General features: G+C 40.0%; 1 protein-coding gene across 5 annotated transcripts; it reads left to right on the plus strand.

Moving 5' to 3' along the window:
• Nucleotides 1-1,781: 1,781 nt before the first annotated feature.
• Nucleotides 1,782-20,727, plus strand: C18H1orf159 (chromosome 18 C1orf159 homolog). 5 transcript variants are annotated; one of them, XM_075520665.1, is made up of 10 exons: nt 1,782-1,873; nt 3,357-3,473; nt 7,462-7,552; nt 9,096-9,171; nt 11,157-11,261; nt 12,160-12,225; nt 13,592-13,726; nt 15,849-15,874; nt 16,210-16,240; nt 17,964-20,727. In XM_075520665.1, exons 3-10 carry the CDS (start codon nt 7,481-7,483, stop codon nt 18,059-18,061), a joined length of 609 nt encoding a protein of 202 aa, XP_075376780.1. In that variant the 5' UTR covers nt 1,782-1,873; nt 3,357-3,473; nt 7,462-7,480; the 3' UTR covers nt 18,062-20,727. The 5 variants fall into 5 exon arrangements, with proteins under 5 accessions (XP_075376780.1, XP_075376779.1, XP_075376784.1 ...); XM_075520664.1 differs by lacking the exon at nt 1,782-1,873 and adding an exon at nt 1,917-2,068; XM_075520667.1 differs by lacking the exon at nt 1,782-1,873 and adding an exon at nt 2,197-2,220.
• The last annotated feature ends 623 nt before the right edge of the window (nt 20,728-21,350 follow it).

Genomic DNA, 21,350 nt, shown 5'->3' on the forward strand with positions numbered 1-21,350 from the left:
CAAATGAAACCAATGATAACAATTCGCTTGCAGTTTCAGCACTTCAAATATACAGAGTAGCTATCAGAAGCTGCATTCTGTGTATCGCTGGGTGCTACACACAAAGAGCAGAAAGCAAACAAGTCTGTCCAAATACTTTCCCTATTTTCATCTCTCTTTACCAAAGTGTACTGAATTATACCATATATCCACATTTTGTGGGAGAAACTCTAGGACTGCTGCATCAAAAGTTCAGTGAAACTTTCTCCTGCTGACTTCTTCAGTCTTGAGAATAAGTAGTGTATTTAAGTCTTTCTCTGAGATTCTAGGTTCTGCTCTGAGACATTGCACCTACTTTGGGAAAAAAAAAAACCACAGTAAATTGCAGTTCTTCTCAGGTATCCAGATTAGGAAATTTGTAAAGAGCTGCATTTAGTTTTTATCTGCACAGTTATATAAATATTCAGTAAAACTGAACATGAATTTTCTTGGTAAATATTTTTATTCTTTATTACACTCAACTAGGTAGTTTGTTCCTCAGTGGAAAAAATATTTCCATATGTGGCCCAGCAGAGAGCAACTTTCAAAGAATTTAAATATGTCAATCTTTTATTTAAAAAAAGCATTCTATAGAATTGATATCTTTACCCAAATGATGGCATTGTCTATAATCTTTGTATTTTAAACTTGTTACAAAACATACTGCCATCTCAAACTTGGAACAAATTTTAATTCTCCTCTTCAAGAGCTAGGTGACTTCTGTTCCACAAAGGCTTAGATTTCAGCTCAGAAGGGCAGCTTTTATCTTGCCTCCCGTTTCATTTCTTAGTTTTGCCAAGAGATCCTGCCGGTTCTGCCACATTTCAGCAGTAGTTGTTAATTGGGCTGAGACGCGATGGTATCAGTGTGGTTAGGTGAGCAACTCTGCGGTGGGTGTCATCCTGTTGGACCCGAGCACTGCCCTGCATTTCTCAAGGCTTCCTTTCTTCCTCTGAAATCCCGGTGCTTGTCAGGAAGCTGCTGCTGTCAGGCGATATCACAGAATCGTATAGGTTGGAAAAGACCTTTAAGATCGTCGAGTCCAACTGTAAACCTAACACTGCCAAGCCCACCACTACACCATGTCCCTGAGCACCTCATCCAAACGGCTTTTAAATACCTCCAGGGATGGGGACTCAACCCCTTCCCTGGGCAGCCTGTTCCAGTGCTTGATAACCCTTTCGGTGAAGTAAAATTTCCTAATATCCAGTCTAAACCTCCCCTGGCGCAACTTGAGGCCATTTCCTCTCGCCCTATCACTTGTGACCTGGGAGAAGAGACCGACCCCACCTCTCTACAGCCTCCTTTCAGGCAGCTGTAGAGAGCGATGAGGTCTCCCCTCAGCCTCCTCTTCTCCAGGCTGAACAACCCCAGGTCCCTCAGCCGCTCCTCATCAGCCTTGTGCTCCAGACCCTTCCCCAGCTCCGTTGCCCTTCTTTGCACACGCAAAGCACTTGTGTTAACGTGTAAAGGCTTGGGAGGAGTCCAGACGTGCCGTAGCTTGTGTCCCCTATCCTGATACTTCTTTAATCAATTATTTAATTCTTTCATCATTATAACCCCCACTTGGCAGAAGACTCCAGGGACCGGTGAATAGGCCTTCGCCTCCCGCCCGCCTACCTGCGGCTTCGTTCTCCCTCCCGGGGCGTCTGCGTCGCCAAGCAACCCCTAAAATGGCCGCGCCCGCGCGAGGCACGCCGGGAGCTGCAGTGCCGCGACCCGCCTGTTCCTCGGGCTGTCCCCGGACGCGGGACTCCCTTTCCCAGGAGGCACCGCGCGCAGGCGAGCGGCGCTGCCGAAGACGCCCCGGGAAGGGGCTGAGGGAGGGGATTTACCTGCAGGGAGGAGGGCACAGGTAGGGCGCGGCGTGGAGGCTGCTGGGACTTGTAGTTCCGACCGAACGGCGCGGTGGGGGAACCTGCGTGTCGGCCGGGAGAGGGGGAACTACAACTCCCAGGGCGCCGCGGGAAGGAGCGGGCAGGGCGCCGCCTGAGGGCGGGGGGTACGAAAGGGAACCTGCCGCCGGTGCTGCCGGAGGTTGCTCCTTCAGGTAAGGAGGCGGTGCGGGAGGGCGGCCAGTTCCCTCAGGCGGCGGAGGAGTGCGGGGCGGCGGGAGGGAAGGAGGGCGGCGAGCTCTCGGGCGGGCGGCGAGCCCCCGGGCGTTGCCCCATTGTTCGGGGCGTGGGAGGCGCCGCCGGGCAGGTGAGGCGAGGCGCTGAGGGCGCCGCTGCAGCCTTCGGCCCGGCCGCAGGCGGGAGCGGGCCCTGCCGGCGCCGCCGGGCGGGGAGCGAGCTGCCAGCCGCGGCCCAGGGTCCCCCCCCGCTGTTCTGCTGCCGGTGAAGGCGGCGGTGTGGGGAAGGGTGTTGGGGCCGGCCCCGAGCGGCGTCCCGGGGGTGGGCAGGGGCGGCAGAAACGTATTCACCGAGCGGTGCGGCCGGCGGGAGCACAGAGCGGGCGGGGAGGGCGCGTTCCCGCGGAAGAAGCCCCCGACCCTCTCGCCGGGGCCGGGCCGGGGGCTGAGGGAGCAGCGGCAGTGGTTCGCCATTTAGGGTAAAGCTGGGGAAGAGTCGCCCCTCGTTCGTCCTTCTTGCCCAGCTTTTTCAAGGCTGTTTGGTTCCTGATGCATTTTACGTTGAAGTGCGGTGTTCTCGAGACGCATTTGGAAACGAATCATCTCTTTCTTACGGTCCAATAAAACTTCGAATACTTTTTTTCCTAATAAACTAACACGGTTTACTACAGTTTTTGGCAATCTGACACTCTCTGGGGTTGTGGGTGTTTGATGTTTTTTTGTTTATAAAACTTCAAGCAAATATGTACCCCTATAACACAGATTTTTGTTGCACTGTTTGGGGGGGGGGGAACCCAAAACCCCTAAACAGGCCGTGTGTACATTCAGTTTCCAACGTATCTTTCCCTGTAGTGTATAGCTATGCTATTGGCAACCAAATTGCAGCAGTGTTCATTTCTGCTCTTGGTTTTTAAGGCTGCAATGACTGTTGTAACAGCAGAGTGTGTTACTACCAAATTTTTGTTAACTGAACAACGGTAAACGTTGGTGTTAACTAGTGTTTGCTCCAGGCACGTTCCAGGTATGTAACTGCTTTTGAAGCAAAGCCTAGCTTAAAGTGGGTATCTTCATTGTCTTGAGCTGAAGGTGTGTATTTTTAATTGTTGGTTGCTGGCCTATTACATAATCATCTTGATGTAAGGGTAGGGAGAGTAGTTCTTTTCATGGGTGCATGTTAAGAAAGCTGGAAAAACAAGTCCTCCCTCAGCTTTAATTTATAAAAAAATTATTCTAAGCACAACCTGTATCTGTTCTTCTACCGTTGCAGGTTTATTGTGAAACAGTTGCAGCATCAATGAGGAATTAGCACTAAACCACATACCACAAGTGCTCAGTGTTATCAAAGGAAGATGCAGTGTTCTAGAGCATACCTCTGAAGGAGCTGGTAAGTGAGAGTTTATGCCTTTACAAGTCTGTTGTTTGTGAGACTGTTTTGACTTTTCTGTTTTATCATGACTAATTCAAGGTCATATCAGAATTAAGAAGCCTTTGGCAAGCAGAATGAGTGTGATGCAGTTTCAAACTCTGATCTGCTGAGTGAATTATAAAAATACCTGAAATTTAGGCACTGTTTCTTTTTACTGCCATCTCTTTCCATATACCTTAAAAAATTACCTTGCTCGAACAATGTTCCAGCAACACTGGAAGCAAGCAAGATATTGATAATACAACAGAAATAATAGATACACAGCTGTATGTATGGAAAATGTAGACATAAAGATGAATTAAAGAACACTTGCTTCCAGGAGTGGGAGGAAAAAGTCTTCTAGTGCTTAGTGTTCATGAATTGTTTGCATTCTTTTTTAAAAGCAACAAGAGGAAGAATTCACTTAGTGAATCTTGATGTGTTTAGCTTATGTGTATTGTGGCACTTGAGATCCAAGTTGACAGTGATTTGAGATTTGTTTCAAATGTGGAACTCTGGTGTGAAATACTTGTTTTAATTAAAATGTCTGTGTTCTCAAAACTGTGTTGGCATCTCAAGCATAAATACTTTCTGATTTCAGCTGCAGTTTGTGCGTGACATTATCTTTTTTTCCATAATCCAAAGAGAAAACTCTGCCAAACATGAAACATATTCCATAGGCTTGTAGATTGTTTTGCTGTGGGTGTCTCATCCTGATCAAATTCATGTACTTAGTTTAAAACCTAAAACTTCAGCTACTTCATTCAGAGGCATGGTTAGTATTCGTGTATACTGAATGTCTTGGAGGGTCTAGGACTTTTTCCTTTCTAAAATTAAAATTATGGTGTAAAATATTGTTCAGGTTGGCAGTAGAATGGTTACGATTGACTTGTGGCTGGAAAGCACTAAAATGAGTTGTGTTACTTCTGTGGTTTTGTACGGGGAGACCAATTAACAGTACCAATGCCTACTTGAAGTTGCTGTCTTGTTTGGAAGTTCTGCACTTGATTTATTCTTTGCCTTACAAGCCACAAGCTCTTTCCAGCCTTGCTGAGGTGTGGCACAACCAGACTTTAGGAACACTAATATGTTTTTCGTATTATTCCATAAAAAGAATATGGGTGATTAAGTCTGTCAGATATCTTTCATGGGCATTACCCTAAAAAAAAGTAGATATCTAGTGTTACTTTCATGGCTTGAATTTCTGCCTCATTCAGACAGATGTTATTTATATATTGTATTAATAGGCTTCTAATTTTTACTGGCCGATAGAATGCAGCAGGATGTGAAGAAGTGGTTCTGGGACCTGGAGTAAAATGTAAATTGACTAAATATAACATGTGTCTGATATGTTTGGAAGCTATAAAGCAGCTTGTTCATCTCTGCTTTCCTTTTCCTGCAGTTAAAACTGGTTCAAACAAAAACCAACCAAACAACAAATACATGTATCAAGCTTAGATATTGTCTCTCTCTCTTAGAAATAAAAAATATTGGCTGATGATTTGAGGGCAAATAGATCTCGTGTCCTATTTCTACCAGAACAGCCAGAGGGCAGATGTTCTGGTTTGTTAGAATCACTAGTGGCTGTGAAAAAATATCTGCCCATAAATGCAACAGTATTGTTGATTAGTATCTTAATTTGTTTGTTTAAAATACATCCATCCCTATGCACATCCTGAGGATTGTTTAAACATTAGACCCCGCTGGAGTGCCTCAAAAAACCCTGAAGTTGTGTCACTCAACTTTTACTGCAATAGACAGGCATAAAAAGAAAAAACTCTGTTTTTAAAAGGTTAAATGTGGAAATTAAAGTTACACCCAATGTGATCTAAAACAGAATTATTCATAGCATTTATATAAGTACTCTTATACTGTCACAGACAAGTGGAAAGCTCTCTGTCAAACTAGGTAAGTGAATGCCTACATCAGCAATCATTTACTGAGTTGTAAGTAGCTTCTGTTCTGCTCAAATGTGCTCAAGAAGAAACTGTTACCATCAAAGCTGTAAGTTAGGTGTTCTTGGCTTTTGGGGGTATGTGCTGTGCTCTGGAAAGGTTGTCTCCTTTCATCTTCTGAGGTGACTTCACCTTTTTGTTAAAACAGGTGTTTGCATTTGAGGTATCTTGTCACCTCAGGTTATTGTTGAAAAATAACATGAAAGCTTTTTAGGCAGCAATTTATGAGCCTAGCTGTAGATTGGAAATGTATCTTTCCATCCTTATGTAAAATTCCCAAAGCTAAATTTTCCCTGCTGTTTTTGGCAGTGCCATCACTTTCCAGCAGTTCTGTAAACTGCCATAATCCATCTTAATTTTCACTCCAGGATGTGGTGGTGGTGGTACCATTCCCGAAGCTAACTAGCTCTTAGTATCTCATTCTGGAGAATCTCTGTATGTACAAAGGCTCCTTGCTGCTTACACTTCTTGATTCCTATAATCTACATTGCCAACAGCAAGGCTAATCAGGCACTGTCTCGGCCTTTGTCAGCTGGCATCGCATGCATAGTGCACTTACATCGAATGTCTGCTTCTCATTTTAGTACAGGTGTCGTTTTATTTACATGTATGTAAATGTGAACTGATGAAATCATGGATACTGCAGCTTGACGTCCATTGTTATGCTTAAATTGGAAGGTGTGACAGTGCAAGCTTTTCCTGCTCTGTGCCAATCCTCACTAACTGTACAAATTAGTTGTAGCAGTAAGACTGGGGTTTGGTTTTCAGGATTTTCAGTCCTTGATCTTGGAGCTTTCAGCTGATAGCAGGGGATAATAATAAGTTTTCCCACCAAGCTGAACTAATCTTACTTTGAAGTTGAGGCAACAGGCTATGTGTAAGTGATTTAAAAAACCGAATGGAAATTAATCATAGGAACTGCTCAGTGATTTTGTTCTTCAGAAAAACAACTTGCCAAGGGTCATGATACATATTTTGCAGTAATTTAAAACTCATCGACTGGATTTTTATTTAACAAAAATAGTAACACATTTCAGTTTGTGAAATGAGTCACTAAAGGAGTTTTCCCCTACAGTTGAAGGCTTTCTTTCAGATACTTTCCTCTTATTAAGCTCTGGTTAGAGGGCCTTGTCTGTCCCCATGTTTTATTTATAACATGAAAGACTGTGTTTTCCTAAAGCTACCAGGCTGCAGGTACAGTAGTTCTGAGAATTGGATGTGGCTTCCAACATTATATTGACTAGAGAATAGGCAGATATTATAAAATTGCCTTAGGGATTGTCTGAACAATGCAGATCAAGCATGACGTAGTGCCCTTTAGTTTATCCAAACAATTTAATGTAAGAAATGTGGACTTTCATTAGGTTATGTATGGAGTTATATGGCAAAAGTGGAGGGGGGGGGGGGGGGGGGAGCAAGGCTTGTAGCAGACTGTCCACAATATTCTGTTCCATATTGAGAAGGTCTGTTCTCAAGGCAATTGAGAAATACTACTTATTAACAGACAGACTTCATTAATGCTTCATGACTGTGCTGTCATGGGAGAAATTAATTGCAGTATTGCCTTTTCAAAGTGGCGTGTGCTCTCTGTCCTGATACAAATCCATCACAGTTCAATGCTGCAGCCAGACGAGCCTGTAGCTGTGGGGAGGCTTATCAGTGGTGGTGCCAGGCGGTAACTGTTCTATTGCAATCACATTGATTTTTAGATCCTGGGTGTGGAATAGTCTCTGCATGGCTCAGTTTGGAGCAGACTGATAAGGCTCCTTGTTTCTTAGCAACCACAGCCTGCCATAGCCAGGAACCTGCCCCTCTGCAGCTGGAGGGAAAATTCTGAATGTCTCAAATTGGTATCTTGAACCAAGGTAAGTCATTCCCCCCAGCATATTTAATTTAAAGGCCTTTGCATTCAAATAAAAAGAATGTGTTGGCAAAAGTTCTTTAACAAAGGGAAAGCATAACTTCTCTGTCATTACTAAGACATTTTAATTTCTTTCCCTGTTCTTATTTAGGCCTGTGTCTTTCCTGGGCATGGAGGTGCCATATGTCCTTCTCTTAACCAGACTTGTAGCAGAAGTTGCCAGCAAATCTACTGAAAGTTCGGTAGGTACTTCCTGTTTTTTGTCATGCTAGGTGCTATAAAAACAGAAAGATCAGATTATTTTCCTCTCAGATTGCAGTTTATAGAAGGCTTTCTAATCCAATAGAAATGACCTATGCTGCTAGCAGTCATTAACTGAAACTGTTACAGTGGGTCAATTTGCTATGATGGCTGATTGCCTATTAAAGCATTGAATTCTTCCTAGTCATGTGCTTGTAGGCTAGCAGGGATGCAACTGATAATCCCTCGCACCATGTGGAAAAAGCACCCTGATGATCAAAAAAACACTTTTCAAGCTGCTTGGCAGTTTAACTACAAACAATCTGAAACATGGAAACCCAAAAGTTAACTTTTCAAATGGCTGAGAAGCTCTGAAGCAAACACTGCTTCAAGTCACAGAAAAAGGTCAGAGTATAAAATCCTGCTTGCAGAAGAGTTTGACCAACAAAACTTTTTAAGAAACTGGTCTTAAGCATGTTATCTATAGATCTTCTGGTTCTTTACTGTAGTCTACCTCCCCATGATGCACTAACGGTGTGACGTCAGCCTACTAATTTAAGTTTTGACAGTCCCAACCATTTCTCCTGATAGCTTTGACCTTTGTCACCCCTGGATTTGATGGGTTTTGCTGATAAGCAGAGTAATGCTGGCTGGTATGTGTTAGGTATATTTAAGTTACTTCTATGGCTGAATATAGATCAGATCTTGTTACTTTTGACCGAGAATATTTCATCCCTTTAAGACTGGTTTGACTTGCTATATTCTTTAGGGGAATGTAGCTGCAAAACTTCAAAAGGTATGGGAGTTTTGTGGCTTATTTTTCTTGTACAGGTTCGGAGAGTGGATATGCCCAAGTCTATATGGGATGTTACTAATATCTAGCAAAAGAACCACAGAGTTTCTGACAACCATTTATCTCTAAGCTTATGTCACAGCTTGCTGTAATTTGTAAATAATTTTGAAACTGGCTTTTATATAAACAAACAAAAAATAAAAATAAACTATGTGCCTTCAGGATATGTGAAGTTATTATTTTATATTAAATGTTGAAGGAAGAAGCTTTTGTAGTTCTGCTGGATTGCTCTGCCAAATGTAGATGTTATCATCACTTGCAGTATGGGCATTCAGTGAAAACTGGTTTTGGCCAGTCATTTTGCCAATAGCATTTCTGAGCAAGTCTGTTAGGGCATTTGTGTGGTGCTGTGGGAAGGATAACTCCCCCCCTGAACTGTGCTTCACTGAAGAATTTAGCGAGTACATGTCTAAAGTGGTTTTTTGAGGATTTGTCCAATGTCAACACTAAAGTGTGCATTTCTTCTCAAAGTGTTAGTTTGGGTAGCAGCTGCCAGGTCAAAATCAGCTTAATGGTGCGTCTAGCTTGTTCTCTCCTTGTAAGGTTACTTAATGCAAAAAGAAAAAGTTCCAGCAAGTTTTAACTGCAGTTACTGATTATTCCCCTGTGTTCTCTGTGGATTTTTTTTTTTGGTTGAAGCATTTTAGTAAACTTAAGAACTGTGTGAAATGTAATGTAATTTCTTTTCTTAGGTTTCAGAAACAGAATGCTGTGTGGATATGTTGGATTCTAACAGTTCCTGTCCAGTAACCAACCAGTGCAGTCCAGGTATCATGTGTCATTTTTAATAAAATTCCAGATTGTTTTTGACAGTTAACACCAAAATACAGTGCGTGATTAATTGGGGGGTGAAAACAAAATAATTAGTGCATGTACATATTGAAGTTTTTCTTCCTCTATATATACAAGGTAATGCTTCTTATGACTCACAAATGTTGTTCTTGCATGGTAAGGACAATAGACAACTATTAATAAGGTTGTTATTTATCTTTTTTATTTAGTGTGCAGTTGAATTATGTAACAGCTATTGTAAATGCTTAAAAGCCCTAAAAGCCCATATAATGAGCATAAAAAGCAAAAATGCTGTAATGCGTATCTAAGGGAGCATTAAGAATAATTTCAATATTGTCTTGTTAGCACAGAATGCCTCATTCTTCCTTGTACCATATATGTAGAGTTGTTTTCTTCTAAATGGAGTTAAAAACTTCTTTTGTCACTTCCCAGCAGTAGCAAAAGGGTGGTCTTTTTTTAATGCCATTTTATTTAAAATCGGAGAGTAAAAGCAGGAAAACTGCTTCAGAGCCCACAGTAACAAGAGAATTAGTGACTTAAAAATTGGGGTCCGCTTCTGGGTTCAGTCATTTCCTCGTGATGGTTCTTAAAGCATTTTAAGCCTATCTATTTTCACTGCTTCGTTTGCTTCCCTTAACTGTTGCTTCATTTCATGCCTTCATTTTTGCTTCTGAACGATCTTAGATATGGCATAAACAATTGTCTCCAAGTTAGGGGATTGTGTTCTCTTAAATGTTGTTGTAACCTGATAATCTACCAATATCTTTGGTGTCAGATAAGTGCTTTGATGCTTTCTTCCTATTACTGTAGAAAGTCTTTGCCCTTACATTGGGTCTGTTTGTGTTTAGATTAAGTGTCAGATGTAATTTATTGCTGTGGGCATCAAACATGCTGCTTCTCTCTAAGGAAAACGTAGTAGCAGAGCTGTTTTCAAATCAGCACCTTACTAATGGTTTGCTTTATGGGATAATTGATACCAGTTTGGCTCAATGCTCTATAGAACTGGATTTTAGCCAGCACAATAAGCTTTTTTCCTTTAAATGTAGACTATAATATGATGTAGTAGGAATATCCTTCTAAGCTTCATGTCTCAAGTCTAAGCCTCGAGTGAAACCACCACAGCTTTATTGTATTAAATAAAGTTGTTACTGAAGATGTGCCCTAAAATGTTTTTGTCTTAACAAAAACATAGCAGTATGTGCATTTAAACATAAATTGAGAGATTTCAACATTGAAGACATAGGCCAAGATGAAAGTTTAATCAGTTTCCAGCCTGCATGGTAGGGTGACTGATATAAAACACTCGCCATCTGTCACAGAATAGTTTAAATGGGCTTGGGTTCTTCTTAAGGTGAAACAAATAGTACAATACTTGAGAGGACTGAGGCATGGGAAAAAGACTGTATTATGGCAGTATTCATATTTTTAGCTTGCCATGCTTCAAGCAACTGACTATAGGGACGCCAGCATCTTTTTTTCATCCAAGCACACTCCTCCTGGTTCTTAGCATCTTTGTCCCTGCCTACTTCTGTTTTCAATACTATATGTTAAAATGGCATGAGTTTTTGTTTCGACAGTGTATGACCTCTGAAAATGGTAAAATTCTGCTGCTTCTTTAGTATTGTTGAGGGTAGTTACAGGTTGTTAGACACTTCCCGTTTTTCTCAAAACTAAAATATGTGAAGCAGTCGATGGAGCTATGTTGAAATTGCCCTCTGGGAGCTGTTTGCTTGTAACTCTTGCTCCTTTTTGGCCCTTGAAAGGTTATATCTTTTCTGGAATAAACACTTTGAAATGAAACCTCTTAACTTGTGTATAGTAGGAAGCAGGAGATGTTTGTAACCAGTAGACCAAATGGAGGGAATTTCTGTTGTTGCCCCTACCTCTTTCTGAAGACTAGAAAATATTTCCAGTGTTGCTTTTGTTGTTTTCAAACCTCTGTACACCTTATTCTTATGCAGGTTGTTACAGACGATGGAATGAGGATGGTAGTAGCAGCTGCATTAAATGCAAAAATGAAACTCTTCCTGTTTCATCTGTTTACAATCTGACTGAATGCAGAAATAGTGAGTCATTTACCATCCCTTTATTTTGATGGGTGTTTTTTGGTACTGAGATCTCTTTGCATGTGTGGTCCAGCAAAGACTGTTCAAGAAGGCATCAAATGTTGCAGATTTTTTTTTTTCCCCCTCCCTTGTAAAACTTCAGCCTTTTCCAAAGTCCTAATAGAACTTTGAGCTTTTGAACATGCAACAAAACCTACGGAAACTTTGAAATTTAGTTTGCAGAAACTGTGCAGAGTGCTGTGGAACCATTCTAGGAGTCTAGCGGCGGGGGCAAAAAATCAAAGATCAAAATCTTGTTATGTATTAGAGTACCTAATCTGTGAAGCCAAATGCAACATTAAAAAAAAAATCATTCTGTCCAGTGAAAGTTCTTAAAAGTCCTAAACATCAAAATGATTAAACTTACAGGGTAGGACCTGTATCAAACGTACAGTAAATACTGAATTTTGTGGCTGCTTTAATCTCTGCTGTAAGAAAAAAGCATTTGCTGAGGGTGTTCGCTAGGGACTTCTCCAGAGCACAACATACCTCAGACTGTATTTGAGTTCTTGAAAAATTTATATTAAGAAGGCTAGATTCATTTTGTACATGTGCTTTGTTTGAGAGTTAAGAACCATTCAATTCCTGGTAAATATTGTTAATGAAAGAGATAAACTTGATCTAAGTTTCTGGGAGATGCACTAGTGAATTATTTTCTTTTTGGACAAATTATGATGATGCTTGTTTACTTCCTTTTCTTGAAATTCTCAAAAGTGATGTAATGAATTTTTTCATGGGAGAAATCAGGATTCTTATACAATTTCAAATAATTTAGAAGTATAATAGCCTTTCACTGAGATTTAAAAAAAAAAAGTAGTTTTTGTCAGATTTTACTTTAAAAAATTCTTTTTGATTACAGCTGGTATCAGAGGAATGAATTTCCAAATGAATATAAGCACCGTAACTCCTTTCATACAGAACATAGGTGAGTAAATGGAAATAGCTATTGAGTGCAAGCTTTGTGATTATTCACTGCGTACCAGCCCCTTCGTGGCATGGCATTTGAAACAAGTTGTAAAATATGTTTTTCTGTAGTATAGGTTTTATTCTAAATGTAGTAGCCATTTTTACTTCTTCTGGCTTGTTCTCAACAAGAACCTTTCAAAAGTCTTAGTTGAATTTTGAGGTAACTGTATTTTACTGAATGGTTCTTTCATCTTGTCCCTAGTGATCTTGAAGTGATTTTCTGGTACAGGCTGAGCTGGTTATTTATGAAACACCATAACTTGAGTTTTGAACCTTATGCTGCAAGAGTTTTGGTTTTTAGGGGTGAGGCAACATGTTACATCTTGGTTAGCCTTTCTGTAGGTTGATTTTTATCGCTGCTGACTAGTCATTTTTGTTTAATCTCCTAAAAATACTTGTTCGACACTGGTAAGAATAATACAAATTGAGAATATTCCGATAGCAGCGTTGCACGCTTCAGCAAGAGATAGGATGCCAAATGAAGTGATTTAGTGATACAGGGTGAGTGTTTATCATCAGTGCTCTTAAAAAGGAAAGCTAAACAGCCACGTCAAACTTGGGTGCTGCCGATCCCTTTCTAACATTTGTCATGTGTGTATACTTGACTTGAAGTATCTAGTGCTCTTCAGAATGTGGACTTCTCAGGCGGAGCTTGTCAGATAGATCTGTTGTCCTAGTTTGTCTGCAACAAGTTCATAAACAACTTTTGTTTCTTAAAATACTGGCTCTTTGGGATCATAATCTTAAATAAATAAAACAGCAGAATAAATATGCAGGGCATTTATTGAGGCAGGGAATGCAGAATAGAGGTGAGGAAGGGCACCTTTTGCTAATGTCTGTCTCCTTGGGATGGTTTCTATGTCAGTCACTTGTGGAAAACATAATACTGGGTGTACTGTACCAGTGCTATATTGTCTGCTGACAAGTTTTGTCTTTAAGAGACTTCACTTAAGGAATAAAAGAATAATATTAATGTTGAGTGCCTCCCATTGGTTTTGAAAGTTATATAAAAGAAAGAACAATAGATTAAAAATTTGTGGCTATCTTCAGGAAAGTAGAGGCTAAGGCTTTCCTGACATTTGGCAGGTGGGGTTGGGGAAGTTGTTCATATAACAAAATGCGTATTGAAAGATCTTTGCAAATGTTTCAGTGAGGTCTGTCTGTATATTAAAAAAAAAAAAAAACAACCCACTGTTGTTTTTCTCCTATGAATATCAGGAACTTGGTCTTTATCTTTTGTTTAACCCTTCTAGTAGAAGAGATTTCTAGTGAATAATAGTCTCTTTTTCTCTCTCTTTTTATATTTTTTTTTTTTCCCTGTACAGGGGGCCCGGAAGTGGCAGCCTCTCTCATCTTAGGGACATTTTTCATAAGTTTATTCCTGATTCTGTCTGTTGCTTCTTTCTTCTACCTCAAACGTGCCAATAAACTTCCTAATGTTTTCTACAGAAGAAACAAAGGTAAAATATCTGTAATTGTCTATTTAATCTCTAAAGTTTTGGCCTTTGCTCAGTTTCTTAATTTAAAACCTTCTAAATTTCTTCATGTTGGTGTTCTAACTTTATGTAGCTATTTCTATCTCTTTTGATCATCCAAGGCAATGCAAACTAATGACAAATTTTCTCCTGCTCTGTGTTTACAGTATCATGTTTTCATGGCAGTGCGGAGGATGTGTCTTCCCAGTCTAAGTGTGCTTAAGTACCTCTCACTAACCCAGCTATTGTTTTTTGTAGCTTTCAAAGATTTGCCGGAGTACAATACTTGACATTAGCTGTCACTGAATATTAGATATCTGATTTCAAAAAGGAAAAAAAAAGAAAAGAAATCAGTCAGTGCTTTTTGCACAGAGGGCATTTTTATAGAACCTAATAATACTTGTTTATTTCAGTACACAAAATGCCAGACATTTATAAAGCCTTACAAAAAGCAGTTGTTTTTTATTCTTGGTTTAGAGAGAAGGGAACTATAATACTAAAGGGCAGTGTACTTACCGTGGATGTGTCAGCAGCAGGAAAAAGGGAATAGAATTTGAGGTTCCTCATTATTGCACTACTCATTCAACTGTGTTTGCCCTCTAAATGCAGGATTTACTGGGGCTTGGAAGAGCTAACTGCCTGATTATTATTTTTTTTTAAAGCAAATACCCCTTAGCTTTTCTTTTTATAATGAAATTTATTCTTTATTTCTGCCATCCTTGTTACTGAGAAATGAAGCCATGTAACTAAAATGCAGTGACCTGACTTCATGCCAAAGTGATTCCAGAAAAGCTAGGGAAAGAACATCTGGGGTGTGCTTAGCCATAGGGCACCAAGACTTTATGAAGATGTCTGGCTCTTTCAGATGGTTCAGTTTCTGAAGTTGTTCTATGTGTCCACATTTTACTGGTCTTCAGTTTCTGGGAGGTGGTGAGCAAAATATGTGGAAGGTGATGTCTCCATTTCGCCCAGTGTTTTGCATGAAACTGAGGCTGATCTATGACTCTGTCTCGCCCCTTCTATGCAGTCACTTCCAATGATTCCCATGACAACCTTAGCACAGCATTTGCTGTGTTAGAGCTCCTTCTGTTGAAAGCAAGCTGCTTATTGGTTAGGCCTGTTAAATAAATAGACCTCCTGTTTTTTTCATTCATGTCTTACAGGACCAAACTCAAGCTAGACTGTCACAATAGACATAAGCTTAAAAAGAGAAAAAGAACGGGGTGGGTGGAGCAATACAATTCCATTGCTTGGCTAAGAATGTTGTATCTAGTCATAGTAACTTCACGGACCATCACAATTCCAGTCTCTGTGGTATCATTTCACGTAAAAGTGTACAACAGTAGCTACCGAAGGTCTGAATTGATCAGTGCCGCAGGAACTGCTAGTATCCTAATCACAGCTGCCATATTGAAACCTCTAGGTTGCTTCTGCATGTGTCTTCAAGTAAATTTAGTACAAGATTCTCCTTCAGTTTTTAAGTGGGTCAAGAGCTGTTGTGCTATGACATCTCTAAGCTGGCAGGACACCAGACTGCTGTTGAGGCTTCAGCGGTACTGGTCTGACTTCCATATTTTGTACTGATAGTTCACTCTGGTCCAGCAGGCTAAAGCATTGGTGTCCTCCGTTGAAGGAGAAGCATTAGAAACATTTCTCTGGCTTATTATCATGTTAGCTTTCATTCTGTCTGGATGATGATTATCATGTGGCCAATAAAGGCAGCAACCTCTTGTATAAAAGGGTTGCATCTTTCACTGCTCAATTGTTTTCTATTTGTGCTTTTTCTGGTAGCTGGCTCAAAGTGCCACTTTCCTGTTGAAGCGTCTTCATGTTAAAGAGATAGTGCTGTGGCTACCTTCTTTGAAAGCAAAATAAGTCATTCTTGGAGACCTTTGCAACCCTATATCTCTAATCTTGAAGAGAGTCCTACAGACAATGTATTCTACTAATGGGATTTCTGAATGTTCTGATCTGTTTTGGTAGTCTTTGTGACAAAACTATTTTTCTAACAATAGAACTGTTCTGTTGCACGCATGTATTTTTAGAAAACTAGCAGTTCTAGCCTTCTAGATTAATGATGGTTAGTCTCTCTCTTTCTCTCTTTTAGCATCTGTTCTCCAGCCTAGTGAAACAGTAAGTAAATTCTGTCCTTCCAATAGGAACAAGCAAGCATTAAAACCTCAAGTAAACAATAACTTAAAGTTTTAACAGTTCATTAGGGAGCTACTTAATCTGATGTATGAGAGACTGAAATAAAAATAAAAGATGTTTTGGGGTTCTCTGTCCAAACTGGAAAAAAGGTGAAAGATGAATACTGACCGCATGGATTCTATTGAGTTACTTTCTCCCAGAAAGACTATGTACGCAGTAAATATTATTGGAACCCTAAAATGTTCCTGTATTTCTTAATGAAAGACTGTGAAGACAAAAGGTGCTTTGTTTGACATGATCATTCTTCTGTTATGCAGGCATCCATGATACCTCCCCCAGCTTCTTCAGGTGAGGAACTGTTCTCTGGGGCATGCTGTTACAAATATTTTTACCTGTTGGCTTCCTTTTTATGCATCTCGTTACTGAAAAGCAGGCAAACTATCTCAAAGTGGATATGCTGAGAACACACAGCGAGTCAAAAGAATTACCTGTAAAGTCTGGTATAGAACTGTGGAATCTGTTGAGGGGACAGAAATCCAATGAAATCTGTCTAGTAGACCTTTTTGATAGGATTTATTGCTTTAATTAATGTAGGCATACAGTATTGATGGAGTACTTTATGTTAAAATAGATCTTTGACAGCTCCTAAAATAGATCTTTGACTTCTCTATCCTAATAGAGAAGTCTTACAAGTAGATGCAATATTTTTTCATAAGTGCTCAAAAATAAATTATTCAGTCTGGGACCTATTTTCAGGATTGGAATCTTCTTGACAATGCCAGGTTGGCTTATTTTCAGGCTTGTGGATTTGAAGCCTATCAGCTTCTTGAAACAAATAACACAGACTTTTTGGAATATACCATTTTGTGTGTGGAATGGGTGTTTGTAGGTTGGCTCTTTTTGGCAAGGTGGGTTTTTAATACATGTGAAACTCGGGCAGAAATTTATTTTGTGGGGAAGATTTCATCTAATCGGCTTGTCTCAATTTTCCTCCCCAATTTTTTCATAATTTCAACCTATAAATATTACTCAGAAGTTTGTACTCTAATCTGCTGTTTTAGACCAGATCTGGGTAATCCAAGAGCAAAACCTTGCTTTTTGGTGCGCCCCTAATTTTGTGCTACTTCTAGGAAATAGTATATGCTGTTCTTACATTATTAATGAGCCAGTGAGAGCCTAATAAAGCATGAAATATCTAAATATGACTCTCCCGAAATATATATTTAAAAGGGCAATGGATTACACCTAATCAAATCAAGGCATTCTTCTAAGCGTCTCTGACCATGTAACAAAGTTTGAAAAGAAGTAGGTAGTAAAGGATATATTTTGCAAATGACAGAAAATTTTATATTTATACATGAAATTAATTTAGAGTGGCTAGGGAAGTGGATTTATTTGGCCAGGGTAATACAGTAAAATAGCTTGTCTCTATGCTTGATCCATGTACTTTCAAGACAATGACAGAACTTGTGGTGACTTAAAAGTGAGACAGACCAAATCTTCTAAAAACTTAAGAAATAATGGCCTTCTAAGCTCAGCAAAATTTCTGGTCTCACTTCTCATGTATGCATAGGCATTTTTAACCAAGATGGTATCATTAAAATTTAATTTCTATTAATGCAGTCTTTAACTTTTAAACATTTTTTTAGATGTGTTCCAAACTTGGTCTGGGTCTGGCTGTTAAACTGACAGCCAGTGCTGCTTGTGAAAAATCTTAGTTTCCTGACCTTAATTTATAAATCTGTTTAAAAAGAAAGTACAGTTTGGGGGGGTTTGTTAGGGCTGAAAATGGAAAGATACATGTACTGTAAACACTTACAAATAATGGCAATGCCAGTTTGTAATGAGTACCTTATTTAGTAGGCCATTAGAAGCCTGTTTAAAAAGTTTATTTGTGGACTTTTGCTTTATCAGCTCTATGTAGGGTTTTTTGTTTTGGTGGGGTGTTTTTACGGTCCAGAATGACTTTGGTCACTCAGGAATTGTTGGATGGCATGTGGTGTTATGACTGAATGATAAAGGCATGCTTATACAGCAGGTGCTAATGATGTTTCTGTGCCCACCATTTCAGTTCGGAAGCCACGATATGTCAGACGAGAACGGTCACTAGTGACGTCTGCATCTGCTGCTATGATCTCTTCTTCCGAAACCAGGGTCAGCAATGTTTAGCCTTCATTCTTGACTGAGGACTTTATAAGTGTACACAGTGTCGAAGAAACTTTTTCTGAATCCACTGAAGTGCCAGGAAAACATCGCAAGCAGCTGACCTAAATGGAAGCCAAATTACTGTGTCCAAGGATTTGTGCCAAATGTTAACAGAGAAATGAACTAATGCAAAGATACTGGTGGCAGGCTACATCCAGTTCAGTGAACTGCTTTGGTGATCTTGAAATGCACTATTCCAGCTCTGTGGTTTCATTTGTCTCCTACAGATGCTGTGTTTAAAATCTTTAAAGATTTTCTGCCTTTCTTTGGTACACTTTCAGTTTTGGCAAGTTCTTCTTCCTGTGTTGTGATGTGTTCTGTGTCCGCAGAGCTGAATGTTGTGGTGCTGCAGGCCAACACAAAATACTGGAATTACTCAAGGATGTGCACTGGTTTGAAGGACCCACTGGTAAATGCTAACACTAAGTGCCACTGCTTTAACGTTGTAGGACGATATAACAATACTTAACATGCAGTATCCTTTTGAAGCAAAAAATGATGCCTCCTGGAACATCCTCTTCAGCCTATGACCTAGCTGACCCTGGTTTTTAACTGTGAATATAGACCTGCTATCCAGATACTGTTGTTCTTGGTGCTTTTGAAGGCTGTGGTCGGTATGGGTCCAATCCCAAGTGTAGGAATTTGTTGGGAAGCTTTTCCAATTGGCTTCAGCTCAGTCCTTGGATAAAGAGCCATTTGCCATGGCTTTGTAACTGATAGACTGCTATGTCTGTCCTGCGAAGACTGTCTCCGCTAGCTTCCTTCCCTTAACACAGCAGTGGAAGGGAAGCCAAAATTCCTGCAGGGTAGCCGTGCATCCGTTAGACACGTCAGTGAGTATCGAGATGAACTGGAGAGGTCAGGTGAATTTCTGCCAATGCAATAAGGGGTTTCTTTGGTCAAGCCCTTCATTAACATGCCTGACATCTGCAGGCCAGCACCTTATGACAGAGCTCAACAAGTATTTCCTTGTTGAAAGTGCCAGCCTAAATAGCCCCCACTCTCAGATGCTTGTTCTTGCCCATCTTATACCAGCTGTGTGGCTGAGCAGTCACTTGATCAGGAAATTAAAGTAGCTGGTTTTTTTTTTTGGCTAGGTTATCCTTCACCAATTTTTTTCCTGGCATGGTTGACTCTGTTGCCATGTGAACACATATATCAGCATAATGGGCACAGTGGTATGGGCCTAAGAGTGGGTGACTGGGAAATAAGTGAAAAACCTGAGGTTGCTAAATTGGTTGAAGTGTCACTGTTACCATATGTGAAACTATAACTATGCAGCTTGTGCATTCCCACCTACCTGTGTCGCTATTGCCTGTTTTGGTTTAGCTGGCACTCTGTTATGGGTCCATGCTCCTAAAATAAATTACTTGGAAGCTCTTCATCAGCATCCACTGGCATGAACATAAACTGGAACAGTCGCTTCTCTTTTTCAGGAAAATGTGAACATAACTGTCTTGAGCTGACATGACACCCATATGGAGAGTCCAAACCTTGTGATCCAGATTCCCTTTTCTCTGTGGTTAAAAGCTTATTCACAGCTAAAAGATGAGAACTGGGATGGGAGGAGATAAATATATCTTACTGAATAGACCTGTTTTTATGTAAGTTTCAGTGCAGAGGTATTTACTTTTATCTCTCTCTTATCTCTCTCCTTACAAGGTAATGAGATCTCTTGTAGCATCCAAACAAGCTAGGATAAAGATTGGGGATAAAGAACAAACCATGAAGAGGCCCCCATACTAAAAAAAAAAAAGCCTGAATCGCTGTATGGAGAAACTTAAGATTGTCTTTCTGTCACAATGATAAATAAAATTTTTGTTCTACTGGACAAAACTAAAGACAGCAGACAATGCTGTTTTGAGACCCTTCGGCTTTCAATATGAAATGTGCTTTGATTTGTAGTTCCTATGTTCCAAGTTCAGGAGGTGGCAGTTTTGTTTCTGTCATTTTGATGTCTTTTTATCTTTGCACTGCTGCGATTTTCCACAGGTAGAAATTATGTCTGGAGGTCATAGGTTTTTCCTGAACTTAGTTGCTGAATATTTTCCTAACCGCTAAGGAAAAGGAGTAACTATGCAAATAATGCCAAGAAACTGCACCTTTGAAAGCAGGGAGTTTCTGCTTGCGAATCTGTCAATGATAGTGCATTCTTGTATTGCTTAGTTGCTAATATATTCTTTCTATACACATAAATTATTGAAGAATCACTCCTGTCATTGTACTGTCTGAACCCTGTCTTATCCTCAAGTGCATATTGTAACTTAATGTCAAGTGTCTAATGCTCTAACTTCTGTGCAGTCAAGTTTTTTCTCAGTGATAACATCTCTCTTCCCCTCCACCCCCCCACCCCCCAGCAAAGTCTATTAAGTGCAGCAGGTATTTTTACTATTTTCGTGTTTTTCAGGAACTGTTCAGCTTTTGTTATTGCTGTCTGACACAGTGGACTCCTGGTCTAAACAGTTTCTCATTCATTTGCACTGTCAAATTAAATATATAATGTGGTGTTTTGGTTTCCATCTCCCTCCAAAATAATAATACATATGGATATATATTTTAAAAAATTGGCTTTAATGAACCCTGATATTGAATGTATTTGTATATTTTTAAATAGTGCCAAAATAAACACATTTGAGCTTTTTTTTTAATGACTGTGGAGGTCATTCATGTGTTTCCTTTTCAAGCACAGAACGAAGGGAGCAAAATTAGCACCCGAAGTAGATAGTTGTTTTGGCTCATATGGCATGTTACCTCCACCAGAACTGAAGTTAAAAAAAAAAAAGTCTGCTGAATGATGCTGCCCAGTTCTACAGGCTGTTCTTCTGCAGGCTGTATCTTCACACCTTATAACCATATGGCAAAAGCCACCCATAATGGCCTTCCCTGTAGTGATGTGACAGTAACTCTTTAGCAGAGAATGTAGCTTTAGTAAACGACAGAATTTTTACATTAGGGTATGTTTACTTAAGTCTCGTTCGAAGAAGGTAGCAGGAGTAGCAAGAAAACTCTAAAAGAGGAGGCTGGTAAACAGTGCCAAATGTACCAGAAGTTGAGATAATCAGGATAATTTCTTATCAATTGAAGGGAAGATTATGGTCTTGGGTTTGGGAGTTTGGATATCTTCCCCATCTGATCTCTGGTTAATTTTAAAAAGTGTGTTCTTTTCTTCCTTTCCCTTTGCTCCCTGGGAATTTGGTACTCTTGTTGGATTTCTTTCTTACAAGTGTATCTTGTGGTCTGAACTCCAGCTGCC

This window comes from Mycteria americana, chromosome 18 (genome assembly GCF_035582795.1).
Source record: "Mycteria americana isolate JAX WOST 10 ecotype Jacksonville Zoo and Gardens chromosome 18, USCA_MyAme_1.0, whole genome shotgun sequence".
In the NCBI taxonomy this organism is placed as follows: Eukaryota; Metazoa; Chordata; class Aves; order Ciconiiformes; family Ciconiidae; genus Mycteria; species Mycteria americana.

Bases quoted from the DNA above. Each gene is read 5' to 3' on its own strand.
- C18H1orf159 (XM_075520665.1), top strand. From the start codon at position 7,481: ATGGAGGTGCCATATGTCCTTCTCTTAACCAGACTTGTAGCAGAAGTT. The intron at 9,172-11,156 runs GTATCATGTGTC...ATTCTTATGCAG, and splicing joins AACCAACCAGTGCAGTCCAG to GTTGTTACAGACGATGGAAT. The intron at 15,875-16,209 runs GTAAGTAAATTC...TCTGTTATGCAG, and splicing joins TTCTCCAGCCTAGTGAAACA to GCATCCATGATACCTCCCCC.